Source organism: Capsicum annuum, chromosome 8, assembly GCF_002878395.1.
Source record: "Capsicum annuum cultivar UCD-10X-F1 chromosome 8, UCD10Xv1.1, whole genome shotgun sequence".
Classification (NCBI taxonomy): Eukaryota; Viridiplantae; Streptophyta; class Magnoliopsida; order Solanales; family Solanaceae; genus Capsicum; species Capsicum annuum.
Window position 1 is genome coordinate 56,155,929 of NC_061118.1, and position 22,404 is coordinate 56,178,332.

General features: G+C 34.7%; 1 protein-coding gene across 1 annotated transcript; it reads left to right on the plus strand.

Annotated features, from left to right (window-relative positions):
* The first annotated feature begins 5,281 nt into the window (after nt 1-5,281).
* Nucleotides 5,282-6,469, plus strand: LOC124886594. The gene is made up of 4 exons (XM_047395428.1): nt 5,282-5,364; nt 5,416-5,498; nt 5,930-6,231; nt 6,422-6,469. Exons 1-4 carry the CDS (start codon nt 5,282-5,284, stop codon nt 6,467-6,469), a joined length of 516 nt encoding a protein of 171 aa, XP_047251384.1.
* Nucleotides 6,470-22,404: the final 15,935 nt, after the last annotated feature.

A 22,404-nucleotide genomic window follows, 5' to 3' on the forward strand; every position in this document is an offset into this window, starting at 1 on the left:
CCTCCTCCTCCTCCTCCTCCTTCTCTTTCTCCTCCTTCTGCTCCTTCCGCTCCTGCTTCTACTCCTCCTCCTCCTCCTCCTCCTCCTCCTCCTCCTCTTCTTCTTCTTCTTCTTCTTCTCCTCCTCCTCCTCCTCCTCCCCCTCCGCCTCCGCCTCCTCCTCCTTCTTCTTCTTCTTCTCCTCTTTCTTCTTCGTTTTCTTCTTCTTCTTCCTCTTCCTCTTCCTCCCCCTCCTTCATCTCCTCCTCCTCCTCTTTCTTCTTCTTCTTCTTCTTCTTCTCCTTCTCCTCCTCCTCCTCCTCCCCCTCCTCCTCCTCCTCCTCTTCTTCTTCTTCTTCTTCTTCTTCTTCTTCTTCTTCTTCTTCTCTTTTTTTTTTCTTCTTCTTGGTCTTTTTCTTCGTCTTCTTCTTTTTCTTCGCTTTTATTTTTACACTTCTATTTCTCTCTCTTCTTCTTTTTTTCCTTTTTCACTTCTTTTTTTTTTGAATTTTTATTTTTATTTTTTTGTTTTTTTCTATTTTTTTTGTTTTTTCTTTTTTCTTTTTACTCTTCAATCTCTATCTTTTATTTTTAAAAGACAAATATCTGTATCATATATACATATTCAAAAAATATACAAAATAAATAGGCATACAGATCTGCATATGTATTTACGGTAAAAAACATACATATATATATCTGCATATGTATTTACAGAAATACATATCTAACTCACATGTATAGATAAACATATAGGACACAAAATCTTTATAACAAAAATGACAATTATATACATATACATATAGGTAATAAAAAAATGCATGATACATATCTTAAACAATAAAAGAAAATCAATAAGTACATATGTTATCCTATAAAATGATATAGTATGTACAGTTCAAAGACAAATCCAACACCATAAAAGATACATATACCTCTGCATATGTATTTATAGAATACATACCTGATCCATATGTATATTCTTATTTTATATGAGTCACCTTTATATTTCGCAAATACATATGAAGATATGTAGTATAGTTATATTTGTTACTGTTTAATATGAATATGATATGTATTTCATAAATACATATGAAGATATGTAGTATAGTTATGTTTGTTACTGTTTAATATGAATATGATATGTATTTCATAAATACATATGTATGTTTTGTACTGTAAATACATATCCAGATCTGTATGTCTATGTATTTTGTATGTTTTTTGAATATGTGTATGTGATATACATATTTGTTTTTCCAAAATAAAAGTTAGAGATAGAAGAGTAAAAAAAATATATATAAAAAAGAAAAAAATGAAAAAAGAGAAATGAAAAAAAAGGAAGAAAGGGAAATAGAAGTGTAAAAATTAAAGAAAAAAAGAAACAAAATAAAATAGACAAAAAGAAGAAAACGAAAATAGAAAAAGAACAAAAGGATATGAGAAAGGAAAAAAAAAAGAAAACGAACAATGAAAAAAAAGAGAAATAGAAGAGAGAAAATAAAGTGAAAAAAAAATGAAAAAGAAAAATAAATAAAAATAAAAAAATAAAATGATAAAAAGTAAGATTAAAAAAGACTAACAAGAAAAAAAGGTAGACATATGAGAGAGTGAAAGACAGTAATGATGTTTTATTTTGAAATTTTGAAGATGATGGAGATAATTATCTTCAAATGTGAAAAAGGAGAAAAAAAATGAAAAAGGAAAAAAAGAAGAAAAATAGAAGAGAGAAAATAAAGTGAAAATAAAATAAAATAAAAAAATAAGATGAAAAAAAATGTAAAAGATATAGTTATATTTGGGGGTGGTGAAATAGTGGAGTGAAAATAGAAAAATATAAAATAGTGAGAGTAAAACATGCTTGCCTAATTAATGAGTAAAATAATGTTACTCTTGCTATAAACTGTAATTTTACAAAAGTATTGCTATTTATTATAATTATAGTCTTAAGTATACTATTTTCTGTAATTTTTCCTAAAAATATTAATTGAACTAACATTAATAGATTACTCTATTGATTTATTTACTTGTTATGTTTATTTGTTATAGCCCCTTACAAGAATATCCTATTTGCTCCTTTTTAATTATTCTTTTGCCCTTTTCCATATCCATTAAGAAAATAATAAATACAAAATATTATTTATTAAGTCATCTTATTTATTATATATTTTTAAAAGATTGAATACAATATTAGAAAAATCTATAAGGTCGTAGTTGAAATTATTACAAATTTAATTTTGTATTAAGTTATCTTGATTTTTTTTTATGAGTTAAAGTGATTGTTGATTTAAAATGAAGGTAATTTTAATTAAAAGATAATCTGACAAGTGACAAAAAAAAACCAATTACTCAAGTCCAAGTGCAATGATCTTAACAAGAAGAATAAAGACAAAAATAAAAAATATAAGAAAACCCACCATGACTTGCTATGTGTAATAAATTTATTTGACAAAAATAAAATAAAATAAAATACCAAAAAAGTCTTTGTGAGGACTACTAAAAATACAACATCCTCTCTTATATATAGTAATTACTACTATCTATAATAAGTGGGGATAAGTAGGCACGTCTTTTACATGCCTGATTGTGCTGCTTCAATCATAATTTTATTATATTATCCCTAATTAATTACTATAGGTTATTTAAGTATTAAAATTTATAATATTTAATAAAAAAATATAGAATAGACATAAAATAACAAATTAATATTTGATTTTTTAAATTAATTTGATGTCTTAAATGAAACCCATTTATGTTTTTTTCACAAGTATTTTTATAGTAATTTTATTATATCACTTCTAATTAATTGTTATAAGTCATTTAAGACATGTCTTCTTCACTGCTTCAATCGTGATTTTATTGTATCAATCCTAATTAATTACTACAGGTTATCTAAGTATTAAAAATTTATAATAATTAATAAAAATTATAAAATAGACATAAAATAATAAATTAATATTTAATTTTTAAATTAACTTGATGGCTTATATGTGGCCCATTTATGCTTTTTAACACAAGTATTTTTTTATAGTAATTTTATTATATCACTTTTAATTAGTTTCTATAAGTTATTTAAGACATGTCTTCTTCACTTCTTCAATAGTGACTTATTATATGACCCCTAATTAATTATTATGATCGCATTAGAAAATTAATAATATTTCATAAATGGACACAAAATGATATGTCAACATAAAACATTTGATTGACTGTCAAAATTATATTAGTGCCACATACGTTGACTTTCGAAACTATATAGTGTCACTTAAATTAGATTAGAAGAAAAAGTATTATAAATCACAATAAAATATTTGATTGACTATCAAAATTAAAGAGTGTCATAAAGGTTGACTTTCGAAATTATATCAGTATCACTTAAATTGGAATAGAATAAAAAATATTATAAATCACAATAAAATATTTGATTGACTATCAAAATTATATTAGTGCCACATAGGTTGGCTTTCGAAATTATATCAGCGTCACTTAAATTGGAATAGAAAAAAAAATATTACAAATCACAATAATTAAAAATAAAATTACTTTAATAATTAATTATCTAAATTATATTTGTGTCACATAAATTGAGATAAAAAAATAGTAAAAATTACATATATAACGGCATGTTTACTAGGAATTATAAAAGTCCCAATTTTTTTAAAAATCTCGTAAAATTCCAATATTTGGCCATTGATGATACATGTTAATTAACTTAGATACATACTAGGGATACACGTTTGAAGTAAACTAACTGGCACTTTTTAAGGAATTTAACGGATAAAGCCGCATTAAAAGTGCAATTAAACTAACTAATTATGGTTAAAACACAATTAAATCTCATGATTTATGACTATTACCTTGTTATTTCACCATTCTAATCAAAAGCAACATTCATAATCTGTTTGAAAATAGCAAAAAAAATTTACGACTTCTGTAAAAAATTTTAACTTCTATTTTTTGTTATTTGTTAATTTTGTTTGGTTATCTGAAATGAATATTTCAGTCTTACTACGTCATTCTGGTGTTTGGATTAACGAAATCAATTGTGTGGGATATAAGAGCGATGGAATTATGATCAGTGAACATGTTACTTATGAAAAAATGATTTCGATAATTGCCAGAGAACTAAAAATTGCTGAAACTAGGAAAAAAATTAAAGCGCGTTACATTGTTGAAGGAAATGCTTGTCTATTGTTGATTCGTAAAGAAATGAGTGTGAAGTTGTATATCGAGATTAAGAAAAATGAATATGGTTTTCGGACGTATCCACTCATCATCACTACATTAGATAAGTCTTCTAGTGAAATGTTGTTTGATGGGAATGTTGATGCAGTAATGTGTTTGGAGAGTCCATCAGAAAGAGGTGTGAAATTAATTAGTTACAAATATAATTCTACTGCTTCTTTGCCTTTGTTAGATCGGAAGGGGAACAAGATTATTACTGACTGCAAACATAGTGATGTTAATGTTGGGAAAATATACAAGGACAAGGGTACTCTGATTTTGGTTATGGCAAGGTTTGCAATTCATCATTCCTTCAACTTTTATGCTAAAAGATTGGATAAGAAAAGGTATGTTATGGATTTCTTTGTATCAGTTGTTGTTAATAATATTGACGTTAGTCTAATTTTGTAGCTAACGTTTGGAAGATTATCATTTTACAGAAATGTCATGACATTATGTTAATTTGGCTGAGATACATTTTTATGATAAAAGATACAATTTTTCTTATCTTATATCTCAGTGTATATATTGGTGTGTAATTATGTATCTTGTTGTGTTTTAGTCATGACGTTATATTAATTTGGTCGAGACACATCTTTATGATAAAAGATACATTTTGACCATCTTATATCTCGGTGAATATATTGATTTCTAATTATGTATCTCGGTGAATATATTGATGTCTATATATAGAGTTTGAAAGTAACTGAAGGTTAAAAAGTTGAAGTTTTGTTTTCGTTGATTCAGTTATATCTTACGATTTCGTTCAGAAGATTGTGTTGGGACATTTAAAGCATTATCGGCGGGGGACTGAACTTTTTAAAGTTAGAACTTTTCAAGATGTGCACACTTGCCCGTTGAAAGATCGAGTTTTTACTCAACTTCAAGCTACAGTTGGGTTTGTTAGTGGTTTTGCTGCTCCAAAACGTGTCAATTATAAGATATTACACACTCCAAATGGTATAATCACAGATATTAAAAATACTTTCGGTGTGGACATTAATTATCAGAAGGCTTGGAGGGCTAAAGAACGTGCGGTTGAGATATTAAGGGGGAAACTTGTGGATGGTTATCGATAAATGGCTAGATATATATACATGTTAGAGTCGGTATATCCAGATTCACATATTAAAATGCATAAAGTGGAAGATAATAAATTCAGGTATTTTTTCGTTGCATTGCAACCTCTGAAGAGTGGGTTCTTGTATTACAGGCCTATAGTTGTTATTGATGGTGCGCATTTGGGTGGAGCATATAAAGGTACATTTGTTTCCGCAAGCACTCTTGATGGAGAAGGTAATTAATATTTATTTTTAAGTATAGTTATTTTGTATTGTCATTTTGATAATAATTAGTATTTTTTTGTTGAAAAATAGTTGACATGTATCAGCCTAATTGGTTTTTATTTTCAAAATTGTAGGATGCATTCTGCCGCTTGCGTATGGTGTTGTTGATAGTGAAAATGAAAATTCGTGGACTTGATCTTCGAGAATTTTAGAATTGCTTTTGGAGATCGCGACATTATGTGTGTTATGTCCGACCTCATGAAAGCATAATAAAGGCTGTCAGAATTGTATATCCAAATATGTCGCACCTTGCATGGATTTGGCACTTGTGGAAGAATATTTGCACAAACTTCAGAAAGAGTAAAAATTGACTTAGTGATATTTACTATGCTATGGAGAAGGCATATCGTAAATATGAATTTGAATGTTTTTGGAATTAAGTTGGGAAGATTGATCAGAAGGTAAAGTCTTATCTTGAGGTTGCTGGATTTAAAAAGTGGGCACAGGTGTATTCACCTATCAACAGAGAAAGAATGATGACCTCTAACATAGCGGGGTGTATAAATGGTAAGCTGAAGCAAGCACGTGAGTTGCCGATAATCGAATTTCTAGAAGAGGCCAAAAAATTATTTGGAAAGTGGAACTGGAAGAATAGAGACAGAGCATCTTATGCAAACACGACAATGGGTAGTAGATTCGAAGGAATTCTTCATCTAAATACTTCAAGATCTTCAAGTCTTAAGGTGAGTTTATATGTTTAATTGTTTTTACATATTATATAATGTTTGCTTGATATTACAGTAGTATATATTTTAAAAATTTGTTTCTATAAAATGTTACAGTAAATGCATAAGTTTTTTTAACTGATACAAATATATTATAAAAAAGAGCAAGATATATCTATGTGTTAACATTTATTGTTTAATCTTGTAGGTTAGTGCATCATCAACATATGTTTATTCGGTTTACGATAAAGGATGAAAGTACATAGTATGTCTTGATAGGAGGACTTGTAGTTGTGGGAGATTCCAATTGGATGAGATAACATGTGAACATGCAATTGCAATTCTAAAAATCAAGCATGTAGTTGATATAAAGCCTTATTGCTCTGAGTATTACTATCCTGAAATATTAAGGAAGAAGTATGAACAATCGATGTTTCCAATGCCAGATAAGAAAGACCGAATTGTGCCATAATGAGTTATAGACAAAGTTGTATTACCACCTAATACAAACGTCAACCTGGAAGGCCAAAGAAAAACAGGCACAAGAAATCAAGTGAAACAATGACATCGAGCAGTAATTGTTGCGGGAGATGTGGTTATGAAGGTCAAAACAGGTGCACTTGTAACTTCTTTCCAAAGGAGGAGTGACAAATGTAGTTGACTAATGAATAATGTTAAATAGTTCCTTGAAATGTTGCTAGATTTTTTATCTATTTTGTTCGACATTTTAGTTGATGAGATTCTTGTTTTTTTATGAAATTTAGAAAATGATATTTACCGAAATAAATAGCATTCTTTGTTAATTTGTTATTTAGTTATATATGTTTTGATAATACCCCGTACTTCTACCTAGGTTGAAATCGTCCCAAGAATGTTAGAAACTTACTTTGTAAGATGAATACACTTTTATACACATGAAATTTTTAAGATTTTCACTTTTTTGTTGAGTGGAAAATTGAATAACCTTTCCATTGATACCCATTTCGTCAAAATCCAACATCGTAAGAGAAAGTCATGGCTGAATTACAAGAAGCAGTCAAAACTGCCCAGGTGCGATGGTGAGAGCCAACGGACCGTCGCCCAAGCCGTCGCAGCGGAGGCAGTGAGACCATATTATCCCTAAGGGCGACGGCTCAGGCTGACGGAACGTCGAGCTTGCGACGGACCATCGCCTAAGCCATTATAGAAGAGGCAGTGAACCTCTATTCTGCCCAGGTGCGACGGTCAGGACTGACAGATCGTCGACCCAGCAACGGACCATCACACCCACCGTTGCATATAACGTTTAGTTATTTTAAGTCATTTTTAAAAAGTCATTTTTGGTCTTTTACCACCCTTTCTAATATCTAGTCATATCATATCAAGGCTCATAAGTTCATTATCCATCTACAATATCAAATTAGGGTTTTCTCTCAAAGATAATCCCCAAGAACAAGATCCAAATCCTTCTTCAAGAAACTAATCGATTCAAGTTCTTCAAGTACAATAACTTCAAGAAACTCACAATCAAGGTATGCCATGCGTTGATTCATGGCTCCCTTTCACCCATGAATCTCAAGAATATCTTTTCAAAATCCAAGATTTGTGTATATATGAATGTTCATGATTTAAATTGAATTGAAATTCATGTTCATGATGTTGTGGAGTTTTGATTCATGTTTTAAATTACATATTCCAATGATTGACCCTAGTATGTGATGATTTGCATAATAATCATGATAAACCCTTCAAATTTGCAAAATTATTCATGCAACCATGACAATTAGATGCATTGATGATGGTAGAACCAAAGTATGCTCCTCATGTGTTTGATTAAATGCCTATGTGAAGGAAAAGTGCCATACTAGTATGATAATATGAAATCCCCATTCATGTACAAGTTTATGTATGGCAAATGTTTGATGAAATGTCTTAGTGAGTGAATTATGTATACATGTGTAGCCCTTGTGGTGCTTTAGAACTTCTACTTCATGAAATCTTTAACTTATTGTATTATGGATTGTGATGTTGATCATGTATTCAAGAAAGTCATGCTTTATCAGTTTCATGCTATCGAGTCCTGGGGGTACTTGTACCTGATAATTTAGCTGTGTGCCTAAAGAAAGTGTCATGTTTTCAAGATACTCTCAGTCGAGCCATGTTCATAGAAATCCAGTTAGTCATGTGACTCAGGAAAACTCAGTAAACTCAGTAATCTCAGTAATCTCAGAAATCTCAAAAATTCAGTAATCTCAGTAGTATTCTGTCAGTTAACAGAACTCAGTTAACTCAGTTCAGTTCAGTTAATCATGTTCAGTGTCTATTCAGATGGGACTAGGATTTAGCACCGAGTGAACCCAAGGATGGGAACACACACTGTTAGGTGAGGGTGTGATTTTTAGAAACAATCCTTACGTTCCAGAACTATGTAGCTAGCATAGGTTGAGACATCAATACTGTCAGATAAGGGTTGATGAGCTGGATAGCATTGTCAGATGAGGGCCCCATCATTCTTTTTTAAGACACTATCAGATGAGGGTCACCCATAGCTTGTCCTTACCAGTGGCGCGGTATTGACACCTTTCCAATTGAGGTTACAGATTAGACCCCAACTTATCTATATTGTTTTATTTGGGGCATGTCGGTTAGATGACTACTTCCCACAGTTTCAGTTATAGATCAGGACTGTCAGATATAGTTAACTCAGAATAGTACAAAACTCAGCTAGTTCCATCAAAATCTAGACTGTTAGATACAGTCGCTCAGTATCAGTTCTTTTAGTTGTACAGCCATCAGTATCTCTTGTTATCATGAACTTAGTTATAGTTATTATATATTCATGCATGTATTCTCACGCTCATGTTATTCAGTCAGTTAGTATAGTTCATGCATGTGAACCCTTTTCTATTCAACCTACTTCACATGCATACTAGTACATCTAATTGTACTGATGAATTTATGCTATGGTGTTTTATACCATAGGTTCAGAAGCACGAGCTCTACAGCATCAGTAGTATTCCAGTCTCGGCAGTCAGAGTTAGCAGTGAGTCCTCATCCTTCGAGGACATGACCATTACTTTATTATCTCATTAATTAATTTATTTTAGTAGTTGGAGTTAGTTGGGGACATGTCCCATAAACTCCTTATTCAGTTTAGTTTAGAGGCTTTCAGACTAGTATGTTCAGTTAGTTATTTTGGGAAAAAGGCATCATTTCCACCCCATATTATACAAGAAAAGTCTAAGCCACACCTAAATTATATAAGTGACTTATTACCTCTTTGCGACCCCCATTCTAAGGCGCATGTGTTACACTTATTTTAGACGCGTCCATCCTATTAAATAACAAAAGTAAATGGCTAAAAATATTAAGGGAAAAGGCATCGTTTCCACCCTAAACTATAGTCGAAAAGTTGAATCCACACCTAAACTATATAAGTGACCTATTACACACCTTAACTATAAAAAATGATAGTTTTTACTGATGTGGTAGCGCGTGTAAAACACTACACCACATGCAAGTGGTGGTAGCCTGACAGGGTGTAAATAGTTTCACTTTTTTATAGTTTAGGTGTGTAATAGGTCACTAGTATAGTTTAGGTGTGGCTTCGACTTTTCGGGTATAGTTTGGGGTAGAAATGATGCCTTTTCCCCAGTTATTTCAGTTATTTTGGTATTGATATACCATATCATCAGATGTCATGTTTTATCAGATCTTTGAACCTTATGGCTCTTTAGCCTTTATTTCTGCATTTATACAGTATATTATGCAGTATACAAGTACAAATATTAGTCATGGGTTAGCTTGTGGTCCTTCGGGGTCATGAGCACCGTGTAGCATTTCGGGTGCCAAATTCTGGGCATTACAAACTTGGTATTTGAGCCTAAGGTTCAATAGTAGCCTAGAAAGTCTGAAAGCCACATCTAGTAAAGTCTTATACATGGGTGTGTTGCGCGCCACATTTATGTACGGGAGGCTATAAGATATTTTAGGAATAGTTTCCCTTATTTTAGTATTCATGTCGTGCCAGTGAGCATAATCTCCAGTAAATCTCTCAGTCTGGTCTAATTTGTTTCTCCCTTTTTTCTACAGAACATGCCTCCCAAAAGAAGAAATGGGAATCAACCATCCCCTCAGCCCAAAGATTCTTTGGGCAAATATGTTTCTTATGAAGAGTTCGGAGCTACATTCACTACTCTTGCTTAGTCAATTTCTGCTCAGAATGAACGACCAACTGTCATTTCGGCCAACCCAGTGGCCAATTCAACTGTAACCAAGATTCGGGATTTTACCAAAATGAATCTTCCATCCTTTTTTGGGTTTAAGTAAGATGAGGACCCTCGAGAATTTATTGATTAGGTTCAGAAGGTTACCGATATCATAGGGGTTACTCCTAGTGATAGTCCTGAGCTAGCTGTATATCAGTTGCAGGATATTGATCTCACTTAGTTCAAACAGTGGAAGTCAGAAAGGCCAGTTGATGCAGGGTCTATTGAGTGGGAGGAGTTTGTCACCTCATTCTTAGATAGATTCTTTCCCTAAAAGATGAGAGAGGCTAAGGTGTTAGAATTTATCAACCTCAGGCAGGGAAACATGACGGTGAAAGAGTATTCTCTTAAGTTTACCCAATTATCCAAATATTCCCCTCATATGGTTGCAGACAGCAGGGCCAAGATAAGTAAGTTTATTTTTGGGGTGAATGATAGTGTGGTCAACGAGTGTAGGTCTATGATATTGAATAGTGACATGACTTTAGCCAGGCTTATGACCCATGCTCATCAAATAGAGGATCAAAAGATTAAGATGAAGGAGAAGCAGAATAAGAAAGCAAGGACAGGTAGTTTCAACTTTACTCAGCCTAAATTAGAAGGAGAAAACCGTTCTCAGTTTTGTCCTAAGTCATCAGTTCCAACTCTTTCTTCAGCTAGTTCTTCAGCTTCTAAGTTCAGGGATGGTAATAGAGATAGAGCGCCTGGATCTAAGTCTCAGGATAGTATTAGCAATGCCCAAACTAATCCTTTTGTCAGACTTATGGAAAGAACCACAAGGGTGCTTGCAGAGCTGGTAGCGATGTCTGTTTTGGATGTAGCAAGCCAGGCCATAGAGTCATAAATTGTCCCTTGTCAGGTTATCAGGGTCAGCAGAATCGTTTCCCAGCTTAGTTTGGGCGGCCAAATTAGAAGGGTGCCACCTACAGTACTACTAGTGGGCAACGCCCAAATCAACTTTATGCTCTCCAGTCCCGGCAAGATCAGGAAAATTCTCCTGATGTGGTTACTGGTAAATTACAGATCTTTCATGTGGATGTTTACGCTTTGCTAGATCTGGGAGATTCTTTGTCTTTTGTTACTCCTTACATAGTAGTTGATTTTGGAGTCAGTCCCGAAATTCTAGAAAAGCCCTTTTCAGTATCTACCCAGTGGGTAAAACTATCATAGCTCGATGGGTATACAGGAACTGGTCGGTTATGCTATCTCAGAAAGTCACCTCAATAGACTTAGTTGAATTAGAGATGACTCATTTGATGTCATTCTCTACATGGATTGGCTTCATTCCTGCTATGCCACAGTCAACTGTAGAAATAGAATAGTTCAGTTTCAGTTTTCGAATGAACCTGTCCTAGAGTGAAAGGGTAGTACTTCAGCGGTCAGAGGTCAGCTTGTTTCCTACCTTTGGTCATGGAAAATGATATCTAAGGGATGTGTCTATCATTTTGTTCAAGTTAAGGACACTAGTTTTGAAACTCTCAGTTTTGATTCAGTCCCAGTCATGAGTGAATATCCAAATATCTTTCCTGAGGATATGCCAGGAATTCCTCCCGAAAGAGAAATAGACTTTGGTATTAATCTTCTTCCAGATACTCAGCCTATCTCTATACCACCATACCGAATAGCACCAGCAGAACTTAGAGAATTGAAAGAGCAGTTGAAGGATCTTTTAGGTAAGGGGTTCATCAGGTCCAGTATTTCCCTGTGGGGTACACCAGTTTTATTCGTGTGCAAGAAAGACGGTTCTCTCCGAATGTGTATTGATTACTATCATTTCAATAAATTCACGGTCAAGAACAAGTATCCTTTTTCCAAAATCGATGACTTATTCGACCAACTTCAGGGTGCCAGCTATTTTTCTAAGATAGACCTCAGATCAGGCTATTATTAACTCAGAGTCAGAGAATGTGGCATTCCAAAAATAGCCTTTTGTACTTGGTATGGTCACTTTGAATTCTTAGTTATGTCCTTTGGTCTTACCAATTCCCCAGCAGCTTTTATGGACTTGATGAACCGTGTGTTCAAGCAGTACTTGGATATGTTCGTCATAGTCTTCATAGATGATAATCTGGTCTATTTCTGCAGTGAACGTGATCATGCAGACCATCTCATAATTGTACTTCAGATCCTCAGAGATCATCAGCTATTCGCTAAATTCATTAAGTGCAAATTTTGGCTAAGGTCAGTAGCATTCCTTAGTCATATCATTTTTAGTGATGGCATTAGGGTTGATCCTCAAAAGATCGAAGCGGTAAAAAATTGGCCCAGACCTGTCTCTCTATCAGATATCAGGAGTTTCTTGGGTTTGGCTGGCTATTACAGATGATTTAGTGATGGATTTTCTTCTATTGCATCCCCTATGTCCAGATTGACTCAGAAGAAAGTCAAGTTTCAGTGGTCATATCCTTACGAGAAGACTTTTCAAGAGTTGAAGACTCGACTCACCTCAGCTCCAGTCCTAGCTCTTCCAGAGGGTTCAAATATCGTAGTGTATTGTGATGCATCCAGAGTAGGTTTGGGTTGTGTCCTCATGCAGCATGGTAAGGTCATAGCCTACGCCTCTAGGCAGCTTAAACCCTATGAGAATAATTATCCTACTCATGATCTTTTGTTAGCAGCCATAGTATTTACCTTGAAGATTTGGAGGCATTATCTATATGGGGTTCATGTAGATGTGTTCACAGATCATAAGAGCCTTCAGTATGTCTTTTCTCAAAAAGATCTCAATCTTCGTCAGAGAAGATGGTTAAAGGTCATGAAAGATTATGACATAAGTGTCTTTTATCATCCGAGCAAGGCCAACATTGTGGACGATGTTCTTAGTAGACTGTCTATGGATAGTATTGCTCATTTTGAGGCCAGTAAGAAGAAGTTAGCTAAAGAAAACCATCAACATGTTAGACTAGGCGTTCACTTATTCGATTCAGAGGAGGGTGACATATGGGTTCCGAGTAGTTCAGAATCATCTCTAGTTTCTGAGGTGAAAGAAAAGCAAGATAGAGACCCCAGCTTTTTCAAGTTAAAGGAGTCAGTCAAGGATCAGGAAGTAGAGGTTTTCTTCTAAGGGGGAGATGATGTATTGTGTTGTCAAGGTCGTCTGTTTGTTCCAGGTGTAGATGATTTAAGGTAGCAAATTCTTGCAGAAGCGCATGGTGTGCGATGCTCTATTCATCAAGGGACCACAAAGATGAACTGCAAGTTGTGGGTCATCTATTGGTAGAGTGGGATAAATAGAGATGTTTCAGAGTTTGTGGCTAAGTGCTCTACATATCATAAGGTTAAGATAGAGCATCAGAAGCCTAGTGGGTCCATGTAGGAGTTCAATATTCCCACTTGGAAGTGGGAAAAAGTGAACATGGACTTTGTGACTGGTTTGCCTCGTACTCGTCATCAACATGATTCAGTTTGGGTCATTGTAGACAGGATGACCAAATCAGCTCCTTTTCTTCTAGTCCATACCTCTTATTCAGCTGAGGATTACGTAAACTTTAAATCAAAGAGTTGGTCAGATTGCATGGTGTTCTGTTATTCATTATCTCAGACAGAGGTACCCAGTTTACCTCTCATTTCTAGAAAGCGTTCCAAAAGGGTCTTGGTACGCAAGTTCATCTCAGTACCACCTTTTATTCTAGACAGATGGTAAAGCAGAAAGGACCAGTCAGACTTTAGAAGATATGCTGCGAATGTGTGTAATTGATTTCAATGGTAGTTGGGATGACCACTTGCCTTTGATTGAGTTTGCATACAACATCAACTATCATTCCAATATTAAGATGGCTCCATTTGAAGCTCTCTATGGTAGGAGATGCGAATCTCTAATTGGTTGGTTTGAAGTTAGTGAGGCCTCAATCCTAGGGCCTTACTTAGTATTCGATGCCTTAGAAAAAGTCCAATTGATCAGAGAAAGACTTATGGATGCTCAGATCCGACAAAAGTCTTATGCAGATATGCGCAGAAAGGATCTCGAGTTCGAGATTGGTAATTATTTCTATCTAAATATCTCTCTCATGAAGGGAGTGAAGATCATGTTAGTCATGAGATCATGTTTCAGTTGTTTATGTTCAGTATGTATGTCAGTTTATCTTCTCCCCTCTCACTCAGTATCATTCAAGGATAAATGTTCTCAAGGGGGAGATATTGTAATACCCCGTACTTCTACCTAGTTTAAAATCATTCCAAAAATATTAGAAACTTTCTTTACAAGATGAATCCACTTTTATACACGTGGAATTTCTAAGATTTTCACTTTTTGTTGAGTGGGAAATTGAATAAGCTTTCCATCGATACCCATTTTGTCAAAATCTAATATCGGAAGAGAAAGTTATGACCGAAATACAAAAATCAGTCAAAACTGCCCAGGAGTGACGGTGAGAGTTGAAGGACCGTCGAGCTAGCGATGGACCATCGCAGCGAAGGCAGTGAGACCACATTCTACCTAAGGGCGATGGATTAAGCCGATGGACCATCGAGCTAGCGATGGACCGTTTCCCAATCCATCGTAGGAGAGACAGTGAACCCCTATTCTACCTAAGTGCGACGGTCAGTATCAATGGACCGTCGACCCATCGATGGACCATCGCACCCATCGTCGCATATTTCATTCAGTTATTTTAAGTCATTTTTAAAAAGGCATTTTTGGTCTTTTACCACCCTTTCTAATACCTAGTTATATCATATCAAGGCTCACAAGTTCATTATCCATCTACAACATCAAATAAGGGTTTTCTCTCAAAGATAATTCCCAAGAACAAGATCCAAATTCTTCTTCAAGAAATTAAGAGATTCCAGTTCTTTAAGTCCAAGGACTTTAAGAAACTCACAATCAAGGTATGCCAGTGTTGATTCATGGGTCCCTTTCACCCATGAAGCTCAAGAATCTCTTTTCAAAATCTAAGATTTGTGTATGTATGAATGTTCAGGATTTAAATTGAATTGAAATTCATGTTCATGATGTTGTGGGGTTTTGATTCATGTTTCAAATTACATATTCCAATGATTGACCCTAGTATGTGATAATTTGCATAATAATCATGATAAACCCTTTTAATTTGTAAAATTATTCATGCAACCATGACAATTATATTCTTTGATGATGGTATAACCAAAGTATGCTCCTCATGTATTTGATTAAATGCCTGCTCCTCATGTGTTTGATTAAATGCCTATGTGAATAAAAGGTGTCATACTAGTATGATAATATGAAATCCCCATTCATATACAAGTTTATGCATGTTAAATGTTTGATGAAATGTCTTAGTCAGTGGATTATAGATACATATATAGCCCTTGTGGTGCTTTAGAACTTCTACTTCATGAAATCTCCAACTTATTGTATTATGGATTGTGATGTTGGTCATGTATTCAAGAAAGTAATGCTTTGACAGTTTCATGCTATCGAGTCCTAGGGAACCTTGTACCTAGCAATTTAGTTGTGTTCCTAGAGCCAGTGTCATGTTTTCAAGATACTCTCAGTCAAGCCATGTTCATAGAAATTCAGTCAGTCGTGTAACTCAGAAAAACTCAGTAATAACAGAAATCTAAGAAATTTAGTAATCTCAGTAGTATTTCGTCAGTTAACAGAACTCAGTTAACTCAGTCCAGTTTAGTTCAATTAATCATGTTCAGTGTCTATTCAGATGGGCATAAGATTTAGCACCAAGTGAACCAAGGATGGGAACACACACCGTTAGGTGAGGGTGTGATTCTTAGAAATAATCCTTACATTCCAGAACTATGTAGTTAGCATAGGTTAAGACATCAACACTATCAGATAAGAGTTGATGAGATGGATAAGCACTGTTATATGAGGGCCCCACCATTCTCTTTTGGAGACGCTATCAGATAAGGGTCATCCACAGCTTGTCCTTACCAGTGGCGGGGTATTAACACCCTTCCAATTGGGGTTAAAAATTGGACCCCAACTCAGCTATATTGGTTTATTTGGGGCATGTTAGTTAGATGACTACTTCCTACAGTTTCATTTACAAATCAGGACTATCAGATACAGTCAACTCAGAACAGTATGAAACTCAGCTAGTTCCATCAGAAACAAGACTGTCAGATACAGTCGCTCAGTATTAGTTCTTTTAGTTGTACAACTATCAGTATCTCATGTTATCAATACTCAGACTCAGTAATCATGTTATCACGAACTTAGTTACAGTTATTATGTATTCATGTATGTATTCTCACGCTCATGTTATTCAGTCTATTAGTATAGTTCATACATGTGAACCGTTTTGCATTCAGCCTACCTCAAATGCATACCAGTACAATCAATCATACTGATGAATTTGGTCTATGGTGTTTTATACCATAATTTTAGAAGCACGAGCTCTAGAGCATCAGTAGCATTCCAATCTCGACAGTCAGAGTTAGCAGTGAGTTCTCATCCTTCGAAGACATGACCATTTGTGATACCCTAGGTTTTCCCATTAAATATTTTGCTCCCAAATGTGTCGAGTCGTTAAAGCCTTTTTATCTTTCCAAGAGTCCATTAAGATCTCGGACAAAAATGTATTGAATTCTATTCTTTATCGTGATTAATAATTTTTCTATGTAGAATTTCTGGATATACGACTCGTCATTACGTAGAGCATTGAATAAGCTTTCCAACGATATGTGTATCATCCAAAACGGACACTCAAGCAATGAGTTATGATCATTCCGATCTAACCGTGAATAGTGGTGAACAGTAAATGTGCAGGAAAAAAATACTGAGGCCAGGCAAATTTTAGTGTTAATTTCAAACAATCATAAATCCTTGTACATAATAATCTGGGTGAGCTACTATATATCAACAGAAAGCTCTGAGAATCCTCTTTCCAATGAAATTGGTTTCCTCCAATTTGTCCATTGAAGAAAAAAGTTATGGTTGATCTACTTCAACCTATCAAAACAGTCCACCAAAGGACGACTTTGACATTATTTGATTTTTAAGGGTATTTTGGTCATTCCCACTCCAATCCATCTGGGTAAACCATGAATTTAAGTCCATTAAGTGCATTCAATAGCTCATTTTTATCCAAAATTTACTAAGGCTCAAACTCCAATCCTACTACTCCAAATTTCATCTTTCTATGTCTCTTGATTGAACCGTAGAAATTTCAAATTGATTTGGGATTCAAGTTGATCATGTTAAGGGTTTCGAGAAGCATCCTTTATTTTCGTGAATAAAGTTCCAGAGTCGGAAGTTCATATTCATCTTCCATTTTTAGGTATGTGGGGCTTTGGACAAGAATAATTCTTTCGTTCTTGTGCCCGTATCTTTAATTTTTACTATGGATTATTATGAGTTTGGCAAATGAATTTATTTCCAAGATATCCTACCCTGAGATTTTGATTATGTATATATGTAAATTGTTCAAGCTTGCCAATTATGATTATTTAATGGATTCATATGGTTCTGTAAGTTGAATTATGTCTAAATAATTCGATTATGAACTTATAAAGATTTGAATTGTAAGTTTTGAATCACATGAGTATTTGACTATTTTCGTTCTATGAATTGAGAGTTAATATTGGGATTCTTGGTTTTCTATCAAGAATTGATATATTTTGAACATTTATCCACGTTTTAAGTTCAAGAATGAATTATTGGTATTTCCAAGTGTTTTCGATCCATGTGTCAAATTTTGAGCTTTCTTATGACGATTTGAGTTATTGGGTATATTGATATCGAAGTTGCAATGAGCCTTGGTATTTTTCGGATAGTTTTGATGAGTTAAATTATTGAAAATATTACGTATTTAGTCTTCATGTCCTTGTCCAAATGTCGAGTCAGTTATGGTTCAATGCATTGATACCTTGTTGATGTTGAGGAAGATTAAAATATTTTGAGCTAAAATGTGTTGACTTAGGAATCCACAAATTGATATGATTGGATAAATGAGAAAGAGATTTGATTTGGTCTTTATGATAGACCCTTGTGATGTTGTGGTGGATTTGATAACGCGTTCTGAGCTTGTCGGGGAGTAGTACTTAGCATCGAGAGAGAAATTTGGTATTTCTCCAAACCTATGTGCCACCATAGGGTTGTTTGATGATGATATTATTGGCTAGAGAGCCCGATTATGATTATTGCAGTTTTAAGGTCGTACTCCTTGGAAAAGAGTATGACGCTTCTGCTAACGGGGGCTTCAAACGTTGGTATTCCACGTAGCTCACGTGGGGTTGTCGGTTATAGAAAACTCCCGTATGCATGTTTTCATGAAATTGATTATACTATTTATATTGTTGCATGCACCCCCACATACTTAGTACATTTCAAAGTGCTGACCCACATATTTTCATGGGCTACATTCTTACCAAAATGTAAGTACAAGTTGTAGCACACATATTATGTTTAGCTGGGTCACAATTCTCGATCGGCAGGTGATTAGTCCTTTTGATTCAAGAACTAGAGTTGTTCAGATTTGAGGTGTATTGTATTTTCTGTATTCAGTTGTATTGAGTAGGGGTAGTTGGGAGTCATGACTCGGTTATCTTTGGTCAATGCTAGTAGAGGCTTCATAGACAGTCACTAGTAGTCAATGCATTTAGTTTCAGATTTATATATATATGAGCAGAATGGTGACCGTGTAAATTTACTTTTATGTTGGTCAGACTAAGTTATGGGTTGTTTCCACATTATTCCTTCTATTTTATTTATTTTATTCAGTTTCTTTGAGTTATGCCAGATGAAGGGTTAGCTTGGGGTCACTTGTGAACTTAAGCACCGTGTGATGTCTCGGGATCCGATTTTAGGGCGTTACAAGATTGGTATCAGAGCACAGAGTTCAAGTGTCCTAGGGTGTCTATGAAGCCATGTCTAGTAGAGTCTTGCAGACCGGTACGGAGATGTTTGTACTTTTCTTCGAGAGGCTACGAGGCATTTAGGAAAATATTTCCTTTCTTTCAAGTCGTAGATCGTGTTGTAGAAAGGTTCCTTAAGAAATTCATACGGTTTCATATCTTGCATAAATTGGGCATTTTGCCTTGTTCTAAAATGCCTGATATAGTCAAGCGTAAATCCTTATAGATGGTGCTTTCTTAGATAATCTCCTATGATATTACGGGCTTGTAAGTGAGCTACAAAAAAAATGACTTCATTAGTGCTCTTGAGTTCCAAAAAATTGAGATGTCATATGTACGTTCTTGAAGGTTGTGCATTAAGCCTATGTCGGAAGTGTTTTTGGATTTCTCCCTAGAATTCATGATATGATTTTGTATTTACCTTATTCGTGTACTAATGTTGAGACAGGGTGATTAACTAGTTCCAATTTCCTCTCTTGATTAAATTCCTGGGCTTACTAGCAAAGGTTCCATAGCTTTTAAGATGTACCCTCATCCCTCTTGAGTCGTTCAGTTGAGGTAAAGCGAGACATATTCTCGAATCCTTGATTATGGTGTACCAGGCTTTTATTTCTTGAAAATATTTTCTGATCATCTTTTGATGAAAACTTAAAGTCTAGTGAAGCCGTGTGGGGCTTATTTCAATTCACTAGCATAATTGTTTTGATATTTATTTCCTTTTTCAAAATACAAAACCAAAGTCTAGTGAAGCCGTGTGAGGTCTATTTTGATTCACTAGCAGCTGGCTGTTTACTCTGTTGTTCTTGCATTGGTTGGAACCGGGGGGTTGGAAATATGGTGGAAGGCGGTGTTAATAAATTATTATGGTATAGGCCATGGAATTATGGATGATTATTGTCGTTATGAGGTTTTGGTGGACTAGTATGTTTGGGGTATTTGATAGATGGAAATGGTTGCTGAGATTGTTGTTAATCGTAGTCAGAGTGAGTTGTTAAGTTTGTATAGTGGGTGATGAGAAAAATAAATTTAATGATTGAATTGCTACGATGTTAGTGATAGGGAAGAGATTTAGTAGGTTTGAACCGTATGTACGGGAGCTTAAGTCTATTTGTTTGTGATCAAGTGTGTTATTGTGTGTTGAGGTAGTAGTATGCTCAAGGTGTTATGAGGATTTTTTTTAAGTTATTAAATGTTAAGCGGTTAGTGTTATCCTTGATCGGGTAAGTATGAATAATGATATGTGGTACACGATGTAATTGTGAGTTAACTTGGGCATTAGAGGTTAACGAGGGTGTTAGCTTGAGATGTGATCTTAGTAAAGCACGAAGAAGTTAGTATGGTTTAGCGAAGGTTTGATGTATCCATGGTAAGTGCTAAAATCTAAGCTGCGGAGTGCATGAATTGTTATATGATAACTTTTGAAGTTGTCTAAGTTGGTGGGTATTTGAGAGTTATTTCAAGATTAGGTTTTGCGCTCGCGGGTGTAGTTATGCGGGTTAAGTTATAGATCTCGTGTATGGGTATATCCGGGGACCCTGGAGTAAAGCGAATGCCATGGACTAGAGTTTGTATGGTGATTCATTGACTCGAAGTGTTGGCTTAAGTCTAAGGGGGAGATAGTAGAAAAAAAATTAACTAAGTTAAGATTGCGGGATTTAGGTAGGTGTATCGGTAGGTTGCAAGTTGGTGGTGAGAAGGAGTGGTGTTGATCCTATTTTACCCCAGCCTTTTCAATGACTTTGATATTTTCTCATGCCTTATGTTTCATTCCCCCAATCATAATACATGTTCATGCATATCATGGGAAATCATGTATTCTCCTAACTATCAAAATATGGAGTCCCAATTTTTCTAGCGGGCGAAATCGACATTCCATAAGCTATAAACTTCAAACTTAAGTTTCGTGGTTCATAATGCATGTGCTTAAGTTTTATTGTATGTTCAAGTTCAGTCCACCGGCAACACCCTTAGCGACCAATAAGATTCAATTTATGTCCTCGGTGTCCTTAATCTTTAATCTTGATTCTGGTTGAATTCATGCATTTGATGCCCTAGTTCTCCGGCCTCAATAACCGCACCAAGTCATACAGAATATCCCTTCATATTCTATCCTTTCATGACTTTCCATTTGTTGAGGGAATGTGGATGAACAGTGGTGATGATAGGAGATAGTGAGTGGATTTTTGTTGATAAAGATTGTGGCATGTTCATTTTAGCTAAGGTGGCAAGTGTGGAGTAAGCTTGAGGCTAGGCTTTTGATGGATGTCATGGTTATTTGAAGCATTTCGTGTTGTGTTTGTGAAATTGGTTGTGTGATGGTTTATCTAGATTTGTAGGTGGGGAATTGTTGAAGTGAAGTCTTGTCCGTGGCTTAGTTAATTAGAAAAGTTAGTGAGTGTTTTCTTAAGAATAGTGCCCGGAAGTTATCTTAATAAAGGATTGTAGAATTTGAAAAAGGTGTTTTATGGGTGTTGATTAGGAGTGTATATGCAATTATAAAGATAGGCTTGAACATCATGTGTGTATATATGGACGGAGATTAAAGTTTATATTATCGATAAGTTTCGGTGTCTATGTTGATTTAGAAGTCTAAGCTAAAAGCTCTTGTAAATTGATCTTGCATAGCACTCATGTATTGTGAATATATCTCCTGTATAAGGATATTACTTGCAAGCCTTGGCTTTGCTATAAGTTGAATTGAGTATATGCCTATGAATAGTTCCCTAAGCTTCAAGACGTTGATATGAATATGATGGTTGAAAATGATGAGTATTAAGTGGATTAGAGTTGATTGAGTGGTAATAAGAATTATCTGTGAGATGAGGAATTATAACAATGTGGATGTGTGTAAATTTATAAAGACTCCAAATTAAGCTTGAAAATGAGGAGAGAGAGTTTGACTTAGTTTGATTTGAATAGCCAAGATTGCAAATGCCTTGTGGGAATTATGAATTGAATCAAGTAAGTATGGTATTTGGGGAAAATAGTATTGCGGAGAAAGGGTGTGCGAAGCGTATTGATAAGCTTAAAAGTAAAGAGCTGTACTGCATAGGGTCTAGTACTTTTATTTTGATATAAGACTGATCGACCTACGCTCCGTACTTAAATTGGGGTCAAGTTATAAATCCTTATTTCAATATATATATATATA